At 36.7% G+C, this 22,291-nt stretch overlaps 1 protein-coding gene across 7 annotated transcripts in view; it reads left to right on the forward strand.

The window, feature by feature from the left end:
* Window positions 1-508: 508 nt before the first annotated feature.
* Window positions 509-22,291, forward strand: part of CCDC172 (coiled-coil domain containing 172) — a 61,765-nt gene continuing 39,982 nt past the window's right edge. For 2 of the 7 annotated variants that reach the window (XM_054436453.2, XM_063670308.1), the window contains exons 1-3: window positions 635-857; window positions 1,052-1,195; window positions 1,408-1,493. In XM_054436453.2, the coding sequence (XP_054292428.1) occupies window positions 1,117-1,195; window positions 1,408-1,493 (165 nt within the window). In that variant the 5' untranslated portion in view covers window positions 635-857; window positions 1,052-1,116. Of the gene's footprint in view, window positions 1,196-1,407; window positions 1,494-22,291 lie in introns of all 7 variants that reach the window. The other 5 variants (XM_054436452.1, XM_054436457.1, XM_054436456.1 and 2 more) reach the window with 5 other exon arrangements.

Below are 22,291 nucleotides of genomic sequence, written 5' to 3' on the forward strand. Positions count from 1 at the left end.
AAAGTTCAACCAATGCCAATTTTACATTCAGAAATAAAGTCAAATGTTTATTATAATGTCAATATTTCAACCTACTAAAACTAAAAATATTTTAATTTTTGATTTAAAAAATCCCACGCAGAAGTCCCAAGGGTACCTTTCATGTTTAAGCTTTAATTAGCAACCACTTTGGTCTCTGACACATATTGCGCAGATATTGAAGTGTTAATATTACTGCAGCTTGATTACAAAAGGCAATGATTAATTTTAAAGCAGACAAAAAAGATATGCCCTGATTACAAAGGAATGATTAAGGCGGAATGTCAGACATTGCACATTTATAGCAGTCTTTGCCATCGTCAAAGGATAAGACTTTGTAAAAGTTTATATTTAGAATCACTGTTACTTTGTACTTTATAATATTCAGTGTTTGCGCCTTGGATACCGGGCATCCCTACTCCAACTGGGCCTAGGACGTTTGGGGTTCACATGCCCAGGGCAAACCTGCCCACCACAGGGTGGTCCCAATGAGCCGCCGTAATTTAAGTTCTCACAGGCAAGGCGTGACGTGAAGCACTGGCTGTAGCCGTAGGGAAGGTTTTGGCCGTGGGTTTTGTTGGCATGTACCATTTTGCTGAAAGACAGAGCACCTTGAGGACGTTACCCCTAAAATGAGAGAGGACTGGGATTGAAAGTGTGACTACAGAAATGACTGCTGCCCAGACGCCCTCAAAAGCCAAGGCCTTGGCAGCCATTTTTATTTGCCGCCAAAGCGAAAAACAAACCCAGGGAGGGACGGAGGCCTGAGTCAGGGGTTCCGCCAGGGAAAAAGGCAGACCTTGAAACTGCCTTCTTAGGGCGTGAGGGAGAAAAGCCCGGTTTGTAAACTGTAACGGGAAACAAAGGCTGAGGGCAGGAAGGGGCAGCAGCGGCCAGCGTCTCTAGACCCTCAGACCCCTCAGACTCCGTCTGGCTTCGGGCCCCATCTTGCTGGGCTGGCGACAGAGAGTTGGAGACAGGTCTATCTGGGAATAGTTCTAGAAGAATCCATCTTCTTTATTCTGCTTTCCAGGATCCTCAGGGTTGGTTATAAAATATTTAAGGGCGAGAAAAGGATCGCAGGAGCCAGGCCCTGAGATGAGCTTGGAGTCCCTGTTTCAGCACATCATCTTCACCGAGCATCAGGCGGAGGAGAGTCGCCGTTTGATGCGAGAAGGTCGGGGTATTTCTGTCCTTTGCATGGGGCCTTTTGTCTTCTGGTGCTGGGTGCTTGGAGCAGAAGGAAATCCCGAAGGCAGTGGTCAGAGCCGTTAGGGGAGCTTGCATGCCATGCTGAGGGAAAGACAGCTGAAAGGTGGCTTATCAAACGCCACCAAAATGGGGACTTTAGAAAGATTGATGTGTTTAAAGATTTAATTTTTATTACAGTAAGGTCGGAAATAACCAGATGTCGTGAAAAAATTAAGAAAGCAACGGAGGAGCTGAATGAAGAGAAAATCAAGCTGGAATCTAAGGTATTGAAATGTAAAGCATACTAATTATCACTTGAAAAAGCCTGCCTTAACTTGACTTTTGGGGGATATTTCACTGTTTAACCAGTTGTCCTTCAAGTAGGAAGCACGTTACTCTGTGCTGGCTGTTTTAGTTCCATGTTGCCTGGTGATGTTTAAAGTTCTGAATCCCGTGACACCTTCAATTCCAATATGAATTTGCCCTAAATAAACTAAGGTAATGAAGAATTCATTGTCCATTTTGTGGGATGGTTAAGGTTTTGTTTTAAAAGAGCACAATGTCATTTGAAGAATCATTATTCTACTTATTTAATAAGTAGTTGCAGTATATACATTTTGAATGATAAATAATTTGTGTGCTATGTTGATATAACAATTGCATGTAAATTTCAAACAAGCCCCTGCCTTTAGTTTTAAAATTCTCTACCACCTTTTAGACATGCCTTGCGTCCGAAGTATACCTTTTCCATTAGCGTTTCTCTCTTTCCTGCAGTGTTTGTAATGTTCTGTTATTTTAAAAAGAAGCAAGAGAGTCTGATGGCTTCTTGAAGGATGGGTAGAATTTTGAAGAGGCAAATAGAAGGAAGTAGTAGGAGGAAAGCGTTCCAGACAGAAGGAGGAGGCAGATATGTGCAGTGCATATTGGGAAAGGAATCTAGTCAAAGCAGAGGGCTGATATCTGGGAATAGCAGAAAACCGTTGCAAGTTCCTGATCAGGGAGCAGTAAAAGTGGGTTTAGGTAGCCTAGTATTGTGGCACATGCTTGTAGTTCCAGTTACTCAGGAGGCTAAGGTGAGAAGACAGTTGTTCAGTTTAATGCCAGCCTGGGCAACATAGTGAGACCCTGTCTTTAAAAAAAAAAAAAGGTAGTTTCAGGAGGATCTTTCTGAGCCCTGATTGGGAAGATGGGAATAGACAATTAGGAAGCTAAGAATATTATTTAAGTGTGCCACAATGAAGGCCTCGCTATGGGTGGGGACAGAGAGTTATTCAAAAATATTTATTAAGTACCCAGTGATGAACTAAACAAGCACTGTGTAATATGAAGTCTGTTTGCTTCAAATATAACTATTTTAACTTATCACTTTGAGGAATTTTCAGTTTTCTTTGGGAATGAAACAATCAGAGAACACTTCTCCATCTGGCAAATTTCAGCTTTTCTTTCCAGGTGTTGCTCAAACATCACCAATAAAGCCTTCTTTATTTATACAATATTTATTATTTATACAATAAAGACATCTTGGTAAAATTTTAAAATTAAACAATGATACATACTTGTATTTGTGTTTGTATCCCCCACTATTTTGTGAGCAGCGTATCTGGAATTTTTTTCCTTATCCATCTTTTATTCTCACTGCCTGTTATCTAACAGTATATAGTATACAGTAGTGTGTTGAATGAATTGAGTACTAATAGTTTGATAGATAATAGGGAGAGTCTTTTAAAATAGAATTTGTAACTGTTATTCAGTGAGATCCTTCCTCCTGTTTTGCCTGTGAATAGTAGGTAAACTAGCTGCTACCAGCAATGCTGAAAGCTGGTGGTATGGGCAAAACATTAAGAATGTTATGATGCAACTTTCTTTTTCTTCAAAAGGAATTAAGACACTTTCAGGATTGATATCTAGAAGCTAATAGAAGTAATGGGCAAAATATGAGCACTTACTGTATGCAGGGGCACTGTTCTAAATGCTTCTCCGGTATTAACTCCTTTAATCCTAACAGGAATCTTGTGATGAGACCCCATCATTATCCCCTTTTTATGAGTGAGGAAACTGAGAGGTAAATGACTTATCCACGATATATAATTCAGAAACAATTAAACTACCATAATGAAAGTAACAATTGAGTAATAACAGCATATTTTATTACAGCAGATTTCTTAAGCTCATTTTAAACATTTTTCATCATGACATTCATGTATAATAATATATCTGAAGTTTTGTATCTTGTTTAGGTTAATATTTTTAAAAGGTTGCTTATACAAGTTTTTGTACAAAATGCATTTTTCCTGGATTGGTGAGGATATTAACCTGATATAATATATTTTTTAATGTTACTCTGTAATATTTTCTTTGTTAGCAAAGTTTTGTTTTGTCTGCAAATGGAAATGTAATTCGTTGATATATACACACACATTAAAAAATGTTGATTCAGTTGTTTTTGCTAGAAAGAAGACAGAAAAGGCCTACCATTCTTTAGAAACATGTGTTGAAATTACTAATTAATATGGGTTCATAAGCATGCATTGCTTTTTAACCAGCTCATATATGTGGGTAATAATACATTTGTATCTTACTAATAAAATTAACATATGAGGGTCACAGTTCATACAATACTAATTTATAATTGAAATAGTTTGATTTATATTATAGTCAAGATGGTATGTATATGTGCATAAAGATTTTAAAAGTGGAATCACAATTATAATGCAAATGACTAATGGGAAGAACTGAAGAACTAATCCTAAATTGATTTCTTGTTTCTTTTATTCTGAGTTAATTATATGTCTGCCAATAACAATGAAAATATATTTACTTGAATATTTGACTTGGCATTTATTGACCCATTTATCAAACAGTAGCAGCACAAGGAGAAACTATTAATAGAACATAATTTGAATAGAGCAGTGCTTGAGCTATCGTACAGTGATACATTCAGAAAATTTGGGGGGCATTTATTTTGGATGTTGCTTCTGGCCAATAAATTCATTTGGGAAGTACAGTATTCATTTTTTTTCTTTTATGTAAAACCCGGATAGCATGTAATTAGAACTTGAATGATAGCATTTGCCTTGCAGGGCTCAATGAGTCTTTTAAAATATATGGTTGCAAAAGTCTCAGGTTATATAGTATGAGTACTTTATGAATTGGACAGCTACTCTATGCCTGGTTAGGTTTGGTAATATGAAAACAGAAAAATGAGAACATGCCCTGGATTTGCATTCATGCTTACCAATACACCCAAAACTTCTGATAGTTAAGGAAAAGTTTTATAGTATTGATGACAGGGCAAACCAAAATTAAAGACTGACAGAACATTGATAGTTTCTTTTAAACATCTAAAAGAGGTTCTTCTGTTTTTAAAAATGGCATATAATTAAAATTTTGACATTTAATTTTTATAAACATATTACATAAAACTCAGTATAATGCCATATTCCCAAGAGGGAGTAAATGGAGGAAAATCTGAGGCTATTTTGTGAATATTTTGTTTAATTTTTCTGTTTCCAATTTTAACTTGTGTAAACACCATAACAATAATAAAAGAATATTTCATGAATTTTTAAAGGAAAATTGTATTGAAATAAAAAAGTAACTTAAGGTGGCCCCATTTACTTCTTTACCTCAATATGTATGTGTTCTTTTTTTTTAATTGGTAAAAGTTAGGAAACCTCCAGAACAGCAGGCAAAGTCATATCCTTTAGTACTGTATTACCTGATTGGAGAAAGAACAAATTCACAAATTATTATCATTTATAGTATTGAAATTGAGTTTTGTAATTGGAGTGCTTTTTTCTTTCTTTACACTTAATCAAAAAAATGTAGATCCTACCAAAATTTAATTTTATAGTTGGCAATTATTCATTCAACAGACATTCATTGAGCAACTGCTAAATCACACTATGAATATTTGGCAAATAAATTATATAATACCTTCCTTCCTGAATTACAGGATTGACATCAAGCAATTTCAACTATATAAACCTAACTGTAAACTCAAAATTTTTGATGTTCTCATTTAAAGAAAAAATTTGTTTCCATTATCTCTATGAAATTCTATAAAGAAAGCCTTATCACATTTGTCATGAGTAAGTATCCAAAACTTGGAAACAGGCAAAAAAGGTCACTGAGTGTCCTTTGAGTATTGTATTAGACATTGTCCAGTAGCTCACCTTCCTGAGGACAGTCAGGTTTATAGGGGTGTGAACGTTTGTACTGGGCTGTTTTTTTCTTGGATATGCCAATCATTCTTTGACCCCAGGGCCTTTGCACTTTCTGTTTCCTCTGCTTGAAATGCTGATTCCATTAGCTGTTACTGTGTCATACATGCTCACTTCATTTAGATCTCTCCCAGTAGAATCATGTGGGACTTCTAGTGCTAACACTAGGACAGCCCCATGCAAATCTTGATGGTTGGTTAGCCTAAGTCTCTGCTCAGTTGTCACCTTAGAGCATTATTCTTAAAGTGTGATCTCTGAGTTCAAAGGGGTCCCCAAGACACTTTCAGGGAGTTTGTAAGGTCAAGCTATTTTTATGATAATACTATACAAAGGTACCATTTGCCATTTTCTCTATGCTAATGCACACACTGACAGTGCAAAAGCAGCGGTGAGTAAAACTGTTAGCACCTTAACACAAATCAAGGCAGTGGCACCAAACTGTACTAGTAGTCATCGTATTCTTCACTGCCATGCACTCTCAGTAAGAAAACAAAAACCGCTAGTTTTACTTAATGCTTTGATTGAAGTGTCAAAAATATTAATTTTATTGAAACTGATCATTGAGTATATTCATTTTCAATATTGTGTACGATCACATGGGAAGTACACCTAAAGTACTTTTATATTCCAAAGTGCCACGATTGTCTCAAGGGAGAGCATGTGTGCAGTTGTTTGAGATGCAGTATGAGCTAGCTATTCTTTTTCTGAAATACCATTTTTACTTAGATAATTGACAGTCAAGTTGTAGTTATTTAGATTTGGGTGTTTGGCAAAATTTTCTGAAAAATAAATGAAGTAAGCCTAAAATGTCAAGGCAAACATCTGACATTGTTCTTATTATTTTGCCAATGATAATATGCAAGCTTTCAAACAAAAATTAGAATTTTGGAGGATTCCTATCTATCTTGTCACCACAAGCTTGGCAGCTTCCTGGTACTTAAAGATTTTTCTGGTGAGTTCGTTAGTGATATTAATGAATATGAATGTTACTTTTGAAGCAGTATGTTTCAAGATGTTTCAGAATGTTACTTTTGAAAGCATATTATGAAATATATCAACATTTGCATGATCTGCATAATTCAGGGAAGCAGTAAGTAATGCATAAAGTTACAAAACTGTGCATAGATAAAAGGTTGACTCAAAGAGCAATGTAGACCAATGGATTTTATTATAACATAGAATGAAAAGTTCATTGAAATGGTTTCAGATTCCACATTGCAACTAACCTTTAAGGAGCTACCACATGGTGAATTTTGATATAGTATCAAAGAAGAATATGCACAATCATTTCCAACTACATATCTGTGCACTCCGTATTCTCCAACTGAAAAACGTATTACAAAAGATTGAGTAGAAGCAGATGTGAGAGTCCAGCTATCTTCTTTTTTAATTTTTTATTTGTTTTTATTTATTTATTTTTAAGAGACAGAGTCTCACTCTGTCACCCAGATTGGAGCTCAGTGGCACAACAACAGTTCACTGCAACCTCAAACTCCTGGCCTCAAGTGATCCTTCTGCTTCAGCCTCCTGAGTAGCTGGGACTACAGGCCTCTGCCACCCTACCTGGCTAATTTAAAAAATATATTGTTTTCTAGAGACAGGGTCTTGCTATTTTGCCCAGGCTAGTTTTGAACTCCTGGGCCTCAAGTGATCCTCCCACTTCGGTCTCTCAAAGTTCTGAAATTACAGGCATGAACCACCAAACCTGGTCTCAGCTGTTTTCCATTAAGCCAGATGTTAATAAGATTTGTAAAAAATCTAAATGCAACTCCTTTTTCTAATTTGTTTTTGTTTTGGAAATTCATTTTTAGATACAAATGTATTTAAAATGCAATAGGATTATTGTTATTAAATTAATGTTTAAAAATTTTTCAGTTTTAATTTTGATACAGAAAATATTTCTAGATATAATTCTTGAAAACAATCAAACAAAAATAAATTCTCAATAACTTTTTAGACTATGAAGAGGTCAAAAGACCCAAAAATTTGAGGCCCCCTCTCTGTAGAGGCCCCTCCCCAACCTCCATATAAAATAGCATTACCATCTCTCCCTATCTCTATGCTGTGTGATATGTACCACCTCTTGGCATATTTTATATCGATCTGTTTATTATTTGTCTCCCTCCAGTGGAATGTAAGGTCCACAAAGGATAGAAACTAATCTATTTTGTTCATTGCTGTTATTCCCAGCATCTAGAACAGTGCCTGAATAATAGTAGGTATTAAACAGACATTTAGTGAATGAATAAATTAAAATTTTTCTCATAGAATTCTGTTTTCTATTTTCCTCTGCCTTGAATTCTACTTGTTTGACTTGATGCCTTTCTTACATGGTGGTAGATTTTCTTATTGAGATTTTTTATTGATTTTATTTTATTGAACTTATCTTTAGAAGAACTTATCTTTCCTGGCTGTTTGACATATTCCTTTGATAGAAAAGATGTCCCTAAGAAGCAGTTTCACCCGTGCTGCCAGGGCCTCACAGGTTTCCCCTGTTAAGGACCAGTTTTTATGTTAAATTCTGAGCTCTGGATTTCTGCACTGTATGGATAAGAGATTTTGAACCTTACACCCATCTGCAGATTAGGCTCAGGGTTCAAATTCTCAGGATATGACTCCTTTTCCACTCATGGCTCAATGGGATATAGCTCACTTATACACTGCATCTCTAGGACAACAGGTGGAGTTTTGTTATCCATCTTTCATAACTGGCATAGATATTTCTCAATTCCTGACAGTACAATGAGTCCAACCCTGGCTCTCTTTGCCTGTGATTTTTGTTCTTATGTGGGCATTTAAAGCCTAATCCCTAATGCCTGTATCCTTTCTGAAAGATGCTTCTGTGGGCTTGAATTTTAGCACACCATCCTTACCCTGAGCTGTCTCTTTGTTTCTTGCATGAAGATTTCCCTCTCCTCCTTTTGGCATAGCTATGTAAATGATAAATATTTTAACCGTAGTTGGATTTTATCTAGCATTTCTCTGTGTTTGGAGTAGAAAGTAAGTCCTTTCTACTTTTGCTTTTACTGCCATATTAACCATAATTCTGCACTATAAAATTCTTCAATGCCTCACGTTGTCATTCTTGAGTTCTTATTTTGATTTGTTTTTTGATGAGTCTGTGTAATTGTTTGTAATTTTGTAGGAGGAATTTGTGAATGATAGATCTTCTAATCTATTAATATCTGAAATTTCTGTTGTCTTCACACTTGCATGGAAACTTGTCTGTACAGAATTATTGAGTCAAACCTTTTTTTACAACATTTTGTGGATCTAGCACTATCATATTCTGAAATTTATTAATGCAGAAGTATTGAAGTCAACCTGGTTTTTAAAAATCCTTTTTTAAGGTAACCTGTTAGGTTTTGTTTTCTTCCCTGATTGCTTTTATGATTTTAAACAATCTATAATTCCAAATTTGGTACAGATATATCTATTATTTTTTTTCTGGAACAAGGGTGAGCCTTCCATTTTAACCTCAGCTATTACTTCATAGAGTTTGTTTTCAGTACACCCATTTCTTACAATTTAGAAGATCTTTATTCTATTTTCTCTGAATTGAGTCCTCAGAAGTCTGGGAAAACTTTGTATACTTTACATCCCTAATTCTATCTTTTGTAGTATTGGTTTAGTTATTTAATGCTCTCTGCAAATTTAAATCATGTGTTGTCTTCTCTTTTTTAACACTTTTATTTTCTGCCTTTTTAAACATCTCAACTTGTTTTGTTTTTGTCTTTTTCTGCTATGTCCTTCCTTGCTCTTGTTTTCTAGTGGACATGTGTTTGTTTGCATCCTCTTAAGAACAGTAAGTAATTGATTACAATTTTTTTTCATCCTGTGCTCTTCACTGTAATCTTTTAGATAATTCTCTTTATCTCTTCTGTTAACAGTATTTTTCATAGGGTTCATGTTGTTATTCTGTGAGATTTGTTCAGACCTGCAATTTGCCTATAAATACAATATATAAATTGTTTTTTGTCCTTTTCTCATTTTCTTGAATACTGGAAGAATCAACTACTTTCTTAGAGCTAAAGCTGATTGACAAGCTGATGTGAGTAACCCCCAGCCCAGTTTCTAGTGTTCTTGTAGTATAGCTTTACTTGCCTGAGATATGATTATTTCTTGCACATGTGCCAAGTTTTCTTATTTGTTGAGGAAGACGTATGTTTTAAAGAATGTGTGACATTTTATAGTTCTTCCATTAAAAGCGGTGCATGAATAAACACTACCTCAGCATCCCTTTTTTTTGTATCCTGACTAAGATGTGTGGTGATAGGTAAGGTAAGGTACTGCCACCTGAGTTGTCAAATAACACAGAAGTTATTTTACTTTAAAGTTGCTCCCCAGGAAGAGTCTTTCAGATTAAAACGTGTCATTACAAAATGTTCTTGACCGGTCAGTATTTGTGCTTTGCTCGTCTTTCCCTAATCAGATTACTGTCTCGCTGAGATGAGCAGCTTTGGAGGAATAGGAGTTTTATTTGATGAAAAGAGGAAGAATAATTTTGCAGTTTAGGGGTTATTTTGAAAAGAGTTGACTGTGGACTTTGGAACAGGAGGTGAGTTCTGAAAAAGTGAGTGGAAAGGATCAAAGGCAACTGGCGACTTACAGCTGTGCCTGTGATCTGATGCTGATAGGAAGAATTTCTCATGTAGGCTTTGTTGCATATATGGTCTCATGGATTGTTATTGCCTGAATTAATATTTCAAGATAAGTTAAAAGGCTGTATACCTCAGTTTCCTTTGTTCAGATGAGTTCCACAGTTTCAAATGTAGTCTAATTTCTTCTGGTTAAAAATTCATCCCAAGAGAGATAGAGGAAGGAAAGGGAGAGATGGGACCACCACAGTGAGCAAATGGATCAGATTATTACTCTAAAATGTTCTTTTCGTTCTGAGCTCCCGCTCCTCCTCATCTTTACTAAGATTTCTCGCTTATGTTCCTACTGGAAAAGTGGGTTTTATTTCTGGGAAATTCTGAGGCCTTCTACCATTATATTTGGCGAACATGCAGTAGATTACTTTTCAAAATTAAAATAGTTGTATTGTTTTAACTCTTTATAAAAGTAGTGTTTATTCATTGCAAATTATTCCAAAAATAGAAATTGGCAAAAAGCAGCGTGAAGATCACCTATAATTCCACCACACAGTTAACATTTTCGTAGGTTTTCTTTCAAAATTGTTTAAATGGATTTATATTTTTCTTAAATAATTTGCTTTTTTCTATTTACTGTAACCTAGACATCTGAGTAAATATATATGTAAAAAAGCAATTTTAATTGCTGTGTAGTATTCCATTAATAATTATACTATATTTTATTTAACTAATTTCCTATTGATAAGTATTTACTATTGTATTAATAAATTACTGTTTCTATCATCATTGCAGTGATAACCGTATGCATACATCTTTGTGCACTTATCCTAGCTTTTTAAGGTAAAGCCTTAGAAATCAAATTGCTGTGTCAACGGGCCTGTAATTTTTAAGGCTTTGATTATTTTTAAATTGTCCTCCAGGAAAGTTGTTCCAGTTTTATTCTCACAGTTTTACTACTCATACACTGGAAATTAATATGTATTACAAATATAAAAACGGCATCTTTTTAGTTTTAATTTGAATTTTTTAACTTAGTATTTTTAATTTATATGTATATTTACCTATTTCTATACCATCCTAGTCTTTTATGGTTGGCATCTAGCTTTTTATTATAGATATTCTTTCTTTATCATTTGTTGCAAACTTTCTTATTTGTATCTTGGCTTTTTATGACATGATTTTCTCGTAAAAGTTTAGAGTTTTGTGTTGCTCGAATTTTTAATGTTTTAGTTTGTTTCTGAATCCATTCTATGCTTGGAAAAGCCTGTCCCATTCCAAGATTTTAAACAATATCTTTTTCTAATACTTTTTTTTTCTTTTTATTATTATTATTATTATTATTATTATTATTATTATTATTATACTTTAGGCTCTATGGTACATGTGCACAATGTGCAGGTAAGTTACATATGTATACATGTGCCATGCTGGTGCGCTGCACCCACCAACTCGTCATCTAGCATTAAGTATATCTCCCAATGCTATCCCTCTCCCCTCCCCCCACCCCACAACAGTCCCCGAAGTGTGCTGTTCCCCTTCCTGTGACCATGTGTTCTCATTGTTCAATTCCCACCTATGAGTGAGAATATGCGGTGTTTGGTTTTTTTGTTCTTGGGATAGTTTACTGAGAATGATGATTTCCAATTTCATCCATGTCCCTACAAAGGACATGAACTCATCATTTTTTATGGCTGCATAGTATTCCATGGTGTATATGTGCCACATTTTCTTAATCCAGTCTATCATTGTTGGACATTTGGGTTGGTTCCAAGTCTTTGCTATTGTGAATAATGCCACAATAAACATACGTGTGCATGTGTCTTTATAGCAGCATGATTTATAGTCCTTTGGGTATATACCCAGTAATGGGATGGCTGGGTCAAATGGAATTTCTAGTTCTAGATCCCTGAGGAATCGCCACACTGACTTCCACAAGGGTTGAACTAGTTTACAGTCCCACCAACAGTGTAAAAGTGTTCCTATTTCTCCACATCCTCTCCAGCACCTGTTGTTTCCTGACTTTTTAATGATTGCCATTCTAACTGGTGTGAGATGGTATCTCATTGTGGTTTTGATTTGCATTTCTCTGATGGACAGTGATGGTGAGCATTTTTTCATGTGTTTTTTGGCTGCATAAATGTCTTCTTTTGATAAGTGTCTGTTCATGTCCTTCGCCCACTTTTTGATGGGGTTGTTTGTTTTTTTCTTGTAAATTTGTTGGAGTTCATTGTAGATTCTGGATATTAGCCCTTTGTCAGATGAGTAGGTTGCAAAAATTTTCTCCCATTTTGTAGGTTGCCTGTTCACTCTGATGGTAGTTTCCTTTGCTGTGCAGAAGCTCTTTAGTTTAATTAGATCCCATTTGTCAATTATGGCTTTTGTTGCCATTGCTTTTGGTGTTTTAGACATGAAGTCCTTGCCCATGCCTATGTCCTGAATGGTAATGCCTAGGTTTTCTTCTAGGGTTTTTATGGTTTTAGATCTAACATTTAAGTCTTTAATCCATCTTGAATTGATTTTTGTATAAGGTGTAAGGAAGGGATCCAGTTTCAGCTTTCTACATATGGCTAGCCAGTTTTCCCAGCACCATTTATTAAATAGGGAATCCTTTCCCCATTTCTTGTTTTTGTCAGGGTTGTCAAAGATCAGATAGTTGTAGATATGTGGCATTATTTCTGACGGCTCTGTTCTGTTCCATTGATCTATATCTCTGTTTTGGTACCGGTACCATGCTGTTTTGGTTACTGTAGCCTTGTAGTATAGTTTGAAGTCAGGTAGTGTGATGCCTCCAGCTTTGTTCTTTTGGCTTAGGATTGACTTGGCGATGCGGGCTCTTTTTTGGTTCCATATGAACTTTAAAGTAGTTTTTTCCAATTCTGTGAAGAAAGTCATTGGTAACTTGATGGGGATGGCATTGAATCTGTAAATTACCTTGGGAAGGATGGCCATTTTCATGATATTGATTCTTCCTACCCATGAGCATGGAATGTTCTTCCATTTGTTTGTATCCTCTTTTATTTCCTTGAGCAGTGGTTTGTAGTTCTCCTTGAAGAGGTCCTTCACATCCCTTGTAAGTTGGATTCCTAGGTATTTTATTCTCTTTGAAGCAATTGTGAATGGGAGTTCACTCATGATTTGGCTCTCTGTTTGTCTGTTATTGATGTATAAGAATGCTTGTGATTTTTGTACATTGATTTTGTATCCTGAGACTTTGCTGAAGTTGCTTATCAGCTTAAGGAGATTTTGGGCTGAGACAATGGGGTTTTCTAGATATACTATCATGTCATCTGCAAACAGGGACAATTTGACTTCCTCTTTTCCTACTTGAATACCCTTGATTTCCTTCTCCTGCCTAATTGCCCTGGCCAGAACTTCCAACACTATGTTGAATAGAAGTGGTGAGAGAGGGCATCCCTGTCTTGTACCAGTTTTTAAAGGGAATGCTTCCAGTTTTTGCCCATTCAGTATGATATTGGCTGTGGGTTTGTCATAAATAGCTCTTATTATTTTGAGATACGTCCCATCAATACCTAATTTATTGAGAGTTTTTAGCATGAAGGGTTGTTGAATTTTGCCAAAGGCCTTTTCTGCAACTATTGAGATAATCATGTGGTTTTTGTCTTTGGTTCTGTTTATATGCTGGATTACATTTATTGATTTGCGTATATTGAACCAGCCTTGCATCCCAGGGATGAAGCCCACTTGATCATGGTGGATAAGCTTTTTGATGTGCTGCTGGATTCTGTTTGCCAGTATTTTATTGAGGATTTTTGCATCAATGTTCATCAAGGATATTGGTCTAAAATTCTCTTTTTTTGTTGTGTCTCTGCCAGGCTTTGGTATCAGGATGATGCTGGCCTCATAAAATGAGTTAGGGAGGATTCCCTCTTTTTCTATTGATTGGAGTAGTTTCAGAAGGAATGGTACCAGTTCCTCCTTGTACCTCTGGTAGAATTCGGCTGTGAACCCATCTGGTCCTGGACTTTTTTTGGTTGGTAAGCTATTGATTATTGCCACAATTTCAGCTCCTGTTATTGGTCTATTCAGAGATTCAACTTCTTCCTGGTTTAGTCTTGGGAGGGTGTATGTGTTGAGGAATTTATCCATTTCTTCTAGATTTTCTAGTTTATTTGCGTAGAGGTATTTGTAGTATTCTCTGATGGTAGTTTGTATTTCTGTGGGATCGGTGGTGATATCCCCTTTATCATTTTTTATTGCATCTATTTGATTCTTCTCTCTTTTTTTCTTTATTAATCTTGCTAGCGGTCTATCAATTTTGTTGATCCTTTCAAAAAACCAGCTCCTGGATTCATTAATTTTTTGAAGGGTTTTTTGTGTCTCTATTTCCTTCAGTTCTGCTCTGATTTTAGTTATTTCTTGCCTTCTGCTAGCTTTTGAATGTGTTTGCTCTTGCTTTTCTAGTTCTTTTAATTGTGATGTTAGGGTGTCAATTTTGGATCTTTCCTGCTTTCTCTTGTGGGCATTTAGTGCTATAAATTTCCCTCTACACACTGCTTTGAATGCATCCCAGAGATTCTGGTATGTTGTGTCTTGGTTCTCGTTGGTTTCAAAGAACATCTTTATTTCTGCCTTCATTTCGTTATGTACCCAGTAGTCATTCAGGAGCAGGTTGTTCAGTTTCCACGTAGTTGAGCGGTTTTGAGTGAGATTCTTAATCCTGAGTTCTAGCTTGATTGCACTGTGATCTGAGAGATAGTTTGTTATAATTTCTGTTCTTTTACATTTATTGAGGAGAGCTTTACTTCCAAGTATATGGTCAATTTTGGAATAGGTGTGGTGTGGTGCTGAAAAAAATGTATATTCTGTTGATTTGGGGTGGAGAGTTCTGTAGATGTCTATTAGGTCTGCTTGGTGCAGAGCTGAGTTCAATTCCTGGGTATCCTTGTTGCCTTTCTGTCTCGTTGATTTGTCTAATGTTGACGGTGGGGTGTTAAAGTCTCCCATTATTAATGTGTGGGAGTCTAAGTCTCTTTGTAGGTCACTCAGGACTTGCTTTATGAATCTGGGTGCTCCTGTATTGGGTGCATATATATTTAGGATAGTTAGCTCTTCTTGTTGAATTAATCCCTTTACCATTATGTAATGGCCTTCTTTGTCTCTTTTGATCTTTGTTGGTTTAAAGTCTGTTTTATCAGAGACTAGGATTGCAACCCCTGCCTTTTTTTGTTTTCCATTTGCTTGGTAGATCTTCCTCCATCCTTTTATTCTGAGCCTATGTGTGTCTCTGCATGTGAGATGGGTTTCCTGAATACAGCACACTGATGGGTCTTGAGTCTTTATCCAATTTGCCAGTCTGTGTCTTTTAATTGGAGCATTTAGTCCATTTACATTTAAAGTTAATATTGTTATGTGTGAATCTGATCCTGTCATTATGATGTTAGCTGGTTATTTTGCTCGTTAGTTGATGCAGTCTCTTCCTAGTCTCGATGGTCTTTACATTTCGGTATGATTTTGCAGTGGCTGATACCGGTTGTTCCTTTCCATGTTTAGCACTTCCTTCAGGAGCTCTTTTAGGGAAGGCCTGGTGGTGACAAAATCTCTCAGCATTTGCTTGTCTGTAAAGTATTTTATTTCTCCTTCACTTATGAAGCTTAGTTTGGCAGGATATGAAATTCTGGGTTGAAAATTCTTTTCTTTAAGAATGTTGAATATTGGCCCCCACTCTCTTCTGGCTTGTAGGGTTTCTGCCGAGAGATCTGCTGTTAGTCTGATGGGCTTCCCTTTGATGGTAACCCGACCTTTCTCTCTGGCTGCCCTTAACATTTTTTCCTACATTTCAACTTTGGTGAATCTGACAATTATGTGTCTTGGAGTTGCTCTTCTCGAGGAGTATCTTTGTGGCGTTCTCTGTATTTCCTGAATCTGAATGTTGGCCTGCCTTGCTAGATTGGGGAAGTTCTCCTGGATAATATCCTGCAGAGTGTTTTCCAACTTGTTTCCATTCTCCCCGTCACTTTCAGGTACACCAATCAGACATAGATTTGGTCTTTTCACATAGTCCCACATTTCTTGGAGGCTTTGCTCGTTTCTTTTTATTCTTTTTTCTCTAAACTTCCCTTCTCGCTTCATTTCATTCATTTCGTCTTCCAGGGCTGATACCCTTTCTTCCATTTGATCGCATCGGCTCCTGAGGCTTCTGCATTCTTCACGTAGTTCTCGAGCCTTGGTTTTCAGCTCCATCAGCTCCTTTAAGCACTTCTCTGTATTGGTTATTCTAGTTATACATTCTTCTAAATTTTTTTCAAAGTTTTCAACTTCTTTGCCTTTGGTTTGAATATCCTCCCGTAGCTCGGAGTAATTTGATCGTCTGAAGCCTTCTTCTCTCAGCTCGTCGAAGTCATTCTCCGTCCAGCTTTGTTCCGTTGCTGGTGAGGAACTGCGTTCCTTTGGAGGAGGAGAGGTACTCTGCTTTTTAGAGTTTCCAGTTTTTCTGCTCTGCTCTGTTTTTTCCCCATCTTTGTGGTTTTATCTACTTTTGGTCTTTGATGATGGTGATGTACAGGTGGGTTTTTGGTGTGGGTGTCCTTTCTGTTAGTTTTCCTTCTAACAGACAGGACCCTCAGCTGCAGGTCTGTTGGAGTACCTGGCCGGCCGTGTGAGGTGTCAGTCTGCCCCCGCTGGGGGGTGCCTCCCAGTTAGGCTGCTCGGGGGTCAGGGGTCAGGGACCCACTTGTGGAGGCAGTCAGCCCGTTCTCAGATCTCCAGCTGCGTGCTGGGAGAACCACTGCTCTCCTCAAAGCTGTCAGACAGGGACATTTAAGTCTGCAGAGGTTACTGCTGTCTTTTTGTTTGTCTGTGCCCTGCCCCCAGAGGTGGAGCCTACAGAGGCAGGCAGGCCTCCTTGAGCTGTGGTGGGCTCCACCCAGTTCAAGCTTCCAGGCTGCTTTGTTTACCTAAGCGAGCCTGGGCAATGGCGGGCGCCTCTCCCCCAGCCTCGCTGCCGACTTGCTGTTTGATCTCAGACTGCTGTGCTAGCAATCAGCGAGACTCCGTGGGCGTAGGACCCTCTGAGCCAGGTGTGGGCTATATTCTCCTGGGGCACCGTTTCCTAAGCCCGTCGGAAAAGCACAGTATTCGGGTGGGAGTGGCCCGATTTTCCAGGTGCCGTTTGTCACCCCTGGAAGGGGAACTCCCTGACCCCTTGCGCTTCCCGAGTGAGGCAATGCCTCGCCCCTGCTTCGGCTGGCGCACGGTGCACTCACCCACTGACCTGTGCCCACTCTCTGGCACTCCCTAGTGAGATGAACACGGTACCTCAGATGGAAATGCAGAAATCACCCGTCTTCTGCGTCGCTCGCGCTGGGAGCTGTAGACCGGAGCTGTTCCTATTCGGCCATCTTGGCTCCTCCCCCTCCTCTAATACTTTTATAGTGGTTTTCTTTTTTAAAATATTTTAAAGAAAAATGACTGTTGTCACCTGATTAATGTCACATGTTCCCCATTGATTGGAAACACTGTCTTTATGATACAGTATTTTGCATGTGCATGTGTATATCTATACTTGTATCTGTTTTATATATTCTATACTATTAATCTATTTGTTTTGGCACCAGTGTATTATTGGCTTAAATATATTAGCTTCAAAATGTCTTTGGCCCTCTGGAAGGGTAATTTCTTTTTCAGAATTTTCCTGATTCTTTTCATGGTTTATATTTCTAGATAAATTTGAAAATCATTTTGCCAAATTAAAAAAGAACCAAAATCATTGGGGTTTTCATTAAGATTGCACTAATTTCATGTTGTCATTTATTACAACATGAATTGATGAATTGATGTTGATGAACTGAACATGAAGAATTGATGTCTTTATAACTCTGAGTCACACTTAAGAATATAACATCTTTTTCTGTTTATTCAGATTTTCGTTTATGTTCCTCAGTAGAAGTTTTTCATACAGGTCTCAGATATTTCTTATTTGTATATTTTGTTTGTCTTGATTTTGCTGTCATGAATGGGATATTTTCCATGCTTTTTTCTGTTTGTTGTTGGTAACTAGAATAGATTTTGGTATTTATTTTGTTACTAGCTTCTTTACTAAACCCTTTTTTTATTTCTTGACAGTTTCTCTGTATATTTTCTTGGATTCATATATAATAATGGGGCCAGGAGCAGTGGCTCACATTTGTAATCCCAGCACTTTGAGAGGCCAAGGGGGTGGATCACCTGAGGTCAGGAGTTTGAGACCAGCCTGGCCAACGTGGCGAAACCCTGTCTCTACTAAAAATACAAAAATTAGCCAGGCATGGTGTTGTGCCCCTGTAATCCCAGCTACCTGGGAGGCTGAGGCAGGAGAATTGCTTGAATCCGCGAGGTGGAGGTTGCAGTGAGCCAAGATCGTGCCACTGCACTCCAGCCTGGGCGACAAGAGTAAGACTCCATTTCAACAACAACAAAAATATATATTTGTATATGATATTTAATATGTATAAATATATTATATATGTATTATATTTTATATTATATATAATAGTATGTAGTATATATTATATATATTACATATGATACATATGTAATAATCATAAGGCCACTGTGGCTGGAATGGGGCAAGTGAGGAGGTGACTGACAGGAGAGATGGCTGGAGAGGGAGTGAGGGGGTGAAAATCATGTAAAGCCTTATAAGCCATTGTCAGGCGGTTATTTCCTTCCTTGCTAACTATATTAGGATTATTATGTCATAGTAAGTTATTCTTTAAGCATTGCCTCTGTGATTTGGGAAAGTATAAAGATAGATCTTTTTTACAAAAACCTTAATATCTGCTATCAATACAATATTCATTAATGTAACTTAGTATTTAGAATGTCTTTTATCATATAGTCATAATAATGATATATTTTTCCCAATTGTTATGGTTTTAGGAATGTGAAATTTTCTACATAACTCTTAGTTTTTTTTAAAATGTAAAGTTGCCTATTATGCTATGGGGCAGATTATTTAATCAGCAAAATGTCAGTTCCTAAAGGCTGAGATTGTTTTTAACAACAGCAACCACAACAAAGAGGACCTGTGTACTTTGCTTGCTTAGACCCTAACATTAATTTTAAATCCTCAGTCATTTTCAATTTTTAAGTTCTTCTGGCAGAAAAATACCTAAAGGCACCCAGGCAGCAAGAGTAGTGAAAAGTCACAAATCATGGCTTTGCTGAAAACTGACCTAGTTGACCAGATAAGTCAGCTCACTGAGAAAACTATAAGCTCCATTAAAAAATCAAATATCCCAAGAGGAATAAAACAAGGAAAGGAAAAACAGACTTTATTGCTGAGAGAAGCAGAATTAACCAGGGAGTTGGCACTACTATAAATTAGAATTTTCCAAAACAGCAGTATTTTCTGACAAACCTTGGCTATTTGAGTCTAGTTTTTTTTTTTTTTTTTTAAACAGAGTTCCACTCTCGTCACCCAGGCTGGAGTGCAGTGGCACAATCTTGGCTCACTGCAACCTCTGCCTCCCGGATTCAAGAAATTATTCTGCCTCAGCCTCCTGAGTAGCTGGGATTATGGGTGCCCCCACTGCACCTGGCTGATTTTTGTATTTTTAGTAGAGGGGGATTTCACCATGTTGGCCAGGCTGGTCTCAAACTCCTGACCAGGTGATCCACCCGTCTCGGCCTCCCAAAGTGCTGGGATTACAGGTGTGAGCCACTATGTCTGGCCTATCACTTTAAGGCTGTGTGCAAATATATTTTTTCATTTCTAGTAGGAGGACAGATAGAAATGAAAAAGAGAAAATTTTATCACTGCCATTAGGAACTTCACACCCTTTTCTTCATATTGTCTGTATTCTTTTGGGATCTTAGTGGGTAACTTAGGACACAGAAGCAATGGATTTTTAAGTTTTTATTTACTATAAAATAAATGGTTCAAGCTACATAGATATAAAATATTGCCTCAGTTCAAACCTGACTCGATATATTTAGAAATATTTTTATGTCATACTCTAACATTTTGTGTATTATCTTCCCAACTCTGATGTCCACCCATTACCTTTGTAACAAAAAAGAGGTGAGAAGATTTTCTGATGATTATTTATTCATCTTTTGATCCTATCAATACATTCAGGGTTATATTTGGAATATTTACTTAAATTTTACATATCAGTAGATTTAGTTTTCAAACGCAGGAACATAAAAAATAACTTAAGAAATCACTTGGGACAACAATAAGAACAAAAGGAACCATCTGAAACATTCTACGAATAGGAGACTGTGAAAAGCTATTTTATTTCTGAAGAGTTAGTAACTTAACAAAGAGGAACTGGGCACATTCAAAAGTTTTTGTTTTCTTAGTTCCACTAAAATATGAAGGCAATATATTAATAATAATAGGCTTCATCTAGCTTCTGCAACCTTGATCTATTGATGTACTTAACAATGTGAAGCAGTATATTATGGGCCTCTATTCTTGTCCTTCCTGACTTTAACTTTCCCAAACTCCTGCCGCTTTCTCCGTCATTCTACTTCTCATACTTACCAAGACTTTTGTGTTAACATTTTTTAACCATAGATCCTATGTAAATTTGAAGATTAATGTACCGTAATCTTTCTGTAGTTATTGACTCTCTGGGACTCTTTAGATCTGGATTAAAAGAGGCAAATATGGAAGTAAACGATAAAGACAGAAAGTAAGACAGAAAGGGAATGAAGAGGAGATAAACTAATAATAAAAATAAAAACAAAGAAGCAGAGAACTTAAAATGGATGATTTACATAAAATTTTAGGGAAGAGGAAAATTATGGATATGCCCTTTTTATAAATCTTTAGAACAGCTGTCTGCTTTTTAGTTTTTGGGATATAGATTTCATTTTTTAGGTAATGATGAAATATTCTGGTTAAGTGCCAATATGTCACCTAGCTCTTCTTAATATTGGTTATTCTCCCTTTTAAGAAAGAAGATGTGGGCTTAGTGGTAATTTAAGCTCTTAATCATTGATAGCTGAAAGATAGCACCTTAATTTCTGAGTCTTTAACATAAGGCTTTCCTGAATTTGAATAATAGATTTGCTTAAGTCTCATTTAGAAATTCGTTAGTTTGATAAGTAATATTTTCCTCATTTTTGAGTTTTGGGTTTGACATAGATCTTTTACAACAGGTGAGTGGTATACGTGGACTTAGAATTCATGAATTGCATTCCTGAAGGGCATAATACTTGAAATACCTTAGTAGATTAAACCCACATTTATCCAGTGCATTATTTGGTCTCTAAAGCATTTTTTGTGGACATTCCTGGGCAACGTCCACAACAGTAACTCAGAGTTAGGTATATACTGCAAACACCATTCTCAGTAAGCTCTGGTGGATCTAGGACTTGGTAATTTCCTTAAATGTTTATTGACCTTATATATTTTCAACTCACCATCACACACATCTCTTTTTAGCTCTAGAATTATCGTTTCATTACTTTGAAATAGTTCTGACATTTCCATGCTCACATCATGATTTAGGAGAAAGAAAGGCAGAAGACCTGGATTTTAGTCCTGGATTTGCCTCTAATTAGTTATATAGCCTTTGTTAAGGTGTTTAACTTCTCTGGACCTCATTTTATTATCATTTACATAATAAGTATTAAATAGTCACGAAATATTTTTTATTCTGAATAAATGTGGTAGATCTCATGATCATACTCTAGTTTCCCTTGTTATAAATTTCTATATGATTTTATAGATTTGGCCATATGTTTTCTAATTTCTGTCTTCTGAGACAGAAAAATACTAACCACCCTATTATTCCTTCCCCCAATCTTTAAAATATTATCTCAGTTCCTTTGATTATGTGAATTGTACCTCTCTAATCTTTCTCTATTGATGCCTTTCTTAAAATTGGGTTGATGAAAACGTACCAAGTACTGAAGACATGGGCAGATGGGCTACGATCTTATATAAGTGTAAGATCGTATTTTCTGGTTTTGAAAATTTCAGCTACTTTTTTAATGTCAATATTTCTAGGACGTTTTAGCCATAATATTTCAAACTGTCTCTTAAGCCAACCCTTTTGCCTCTGGACTAGACTATTTCTAAGCTCTTTACTATTCAATATCTTCTGGGACAGAGATTTCACAACCTGTCTCTCACCTTGAGGAAGTTCTTATAACTACCATAAATCTTGCTTTCTGCAATTTAAGTTGAATTTATATCCTTTTTCTTTTCTCTATGGAGATGGGAACAGCCCCAAACTGGAAACGATGCTTTCTTATGAGGGCTAATACTGAACATAGTAGAAAAATTACAGTATTTCCAGTCCAGCATCA

Source organism: Pongo pygmaeus, chromosome 8, assembly GCF_028885625.2.
Source record: "Pongo pygmaeus isolate AG05252 chromosome 8, NHGRI_mPonPyg2-v2.0_pri, whole genome shotgun sequence".
Taxonomy (NCBI): Eukaryota; Metazoa; Chordata; class Mammalia; order Primates; family Hominidae; genus Pongo; species Pongo pygmaeus.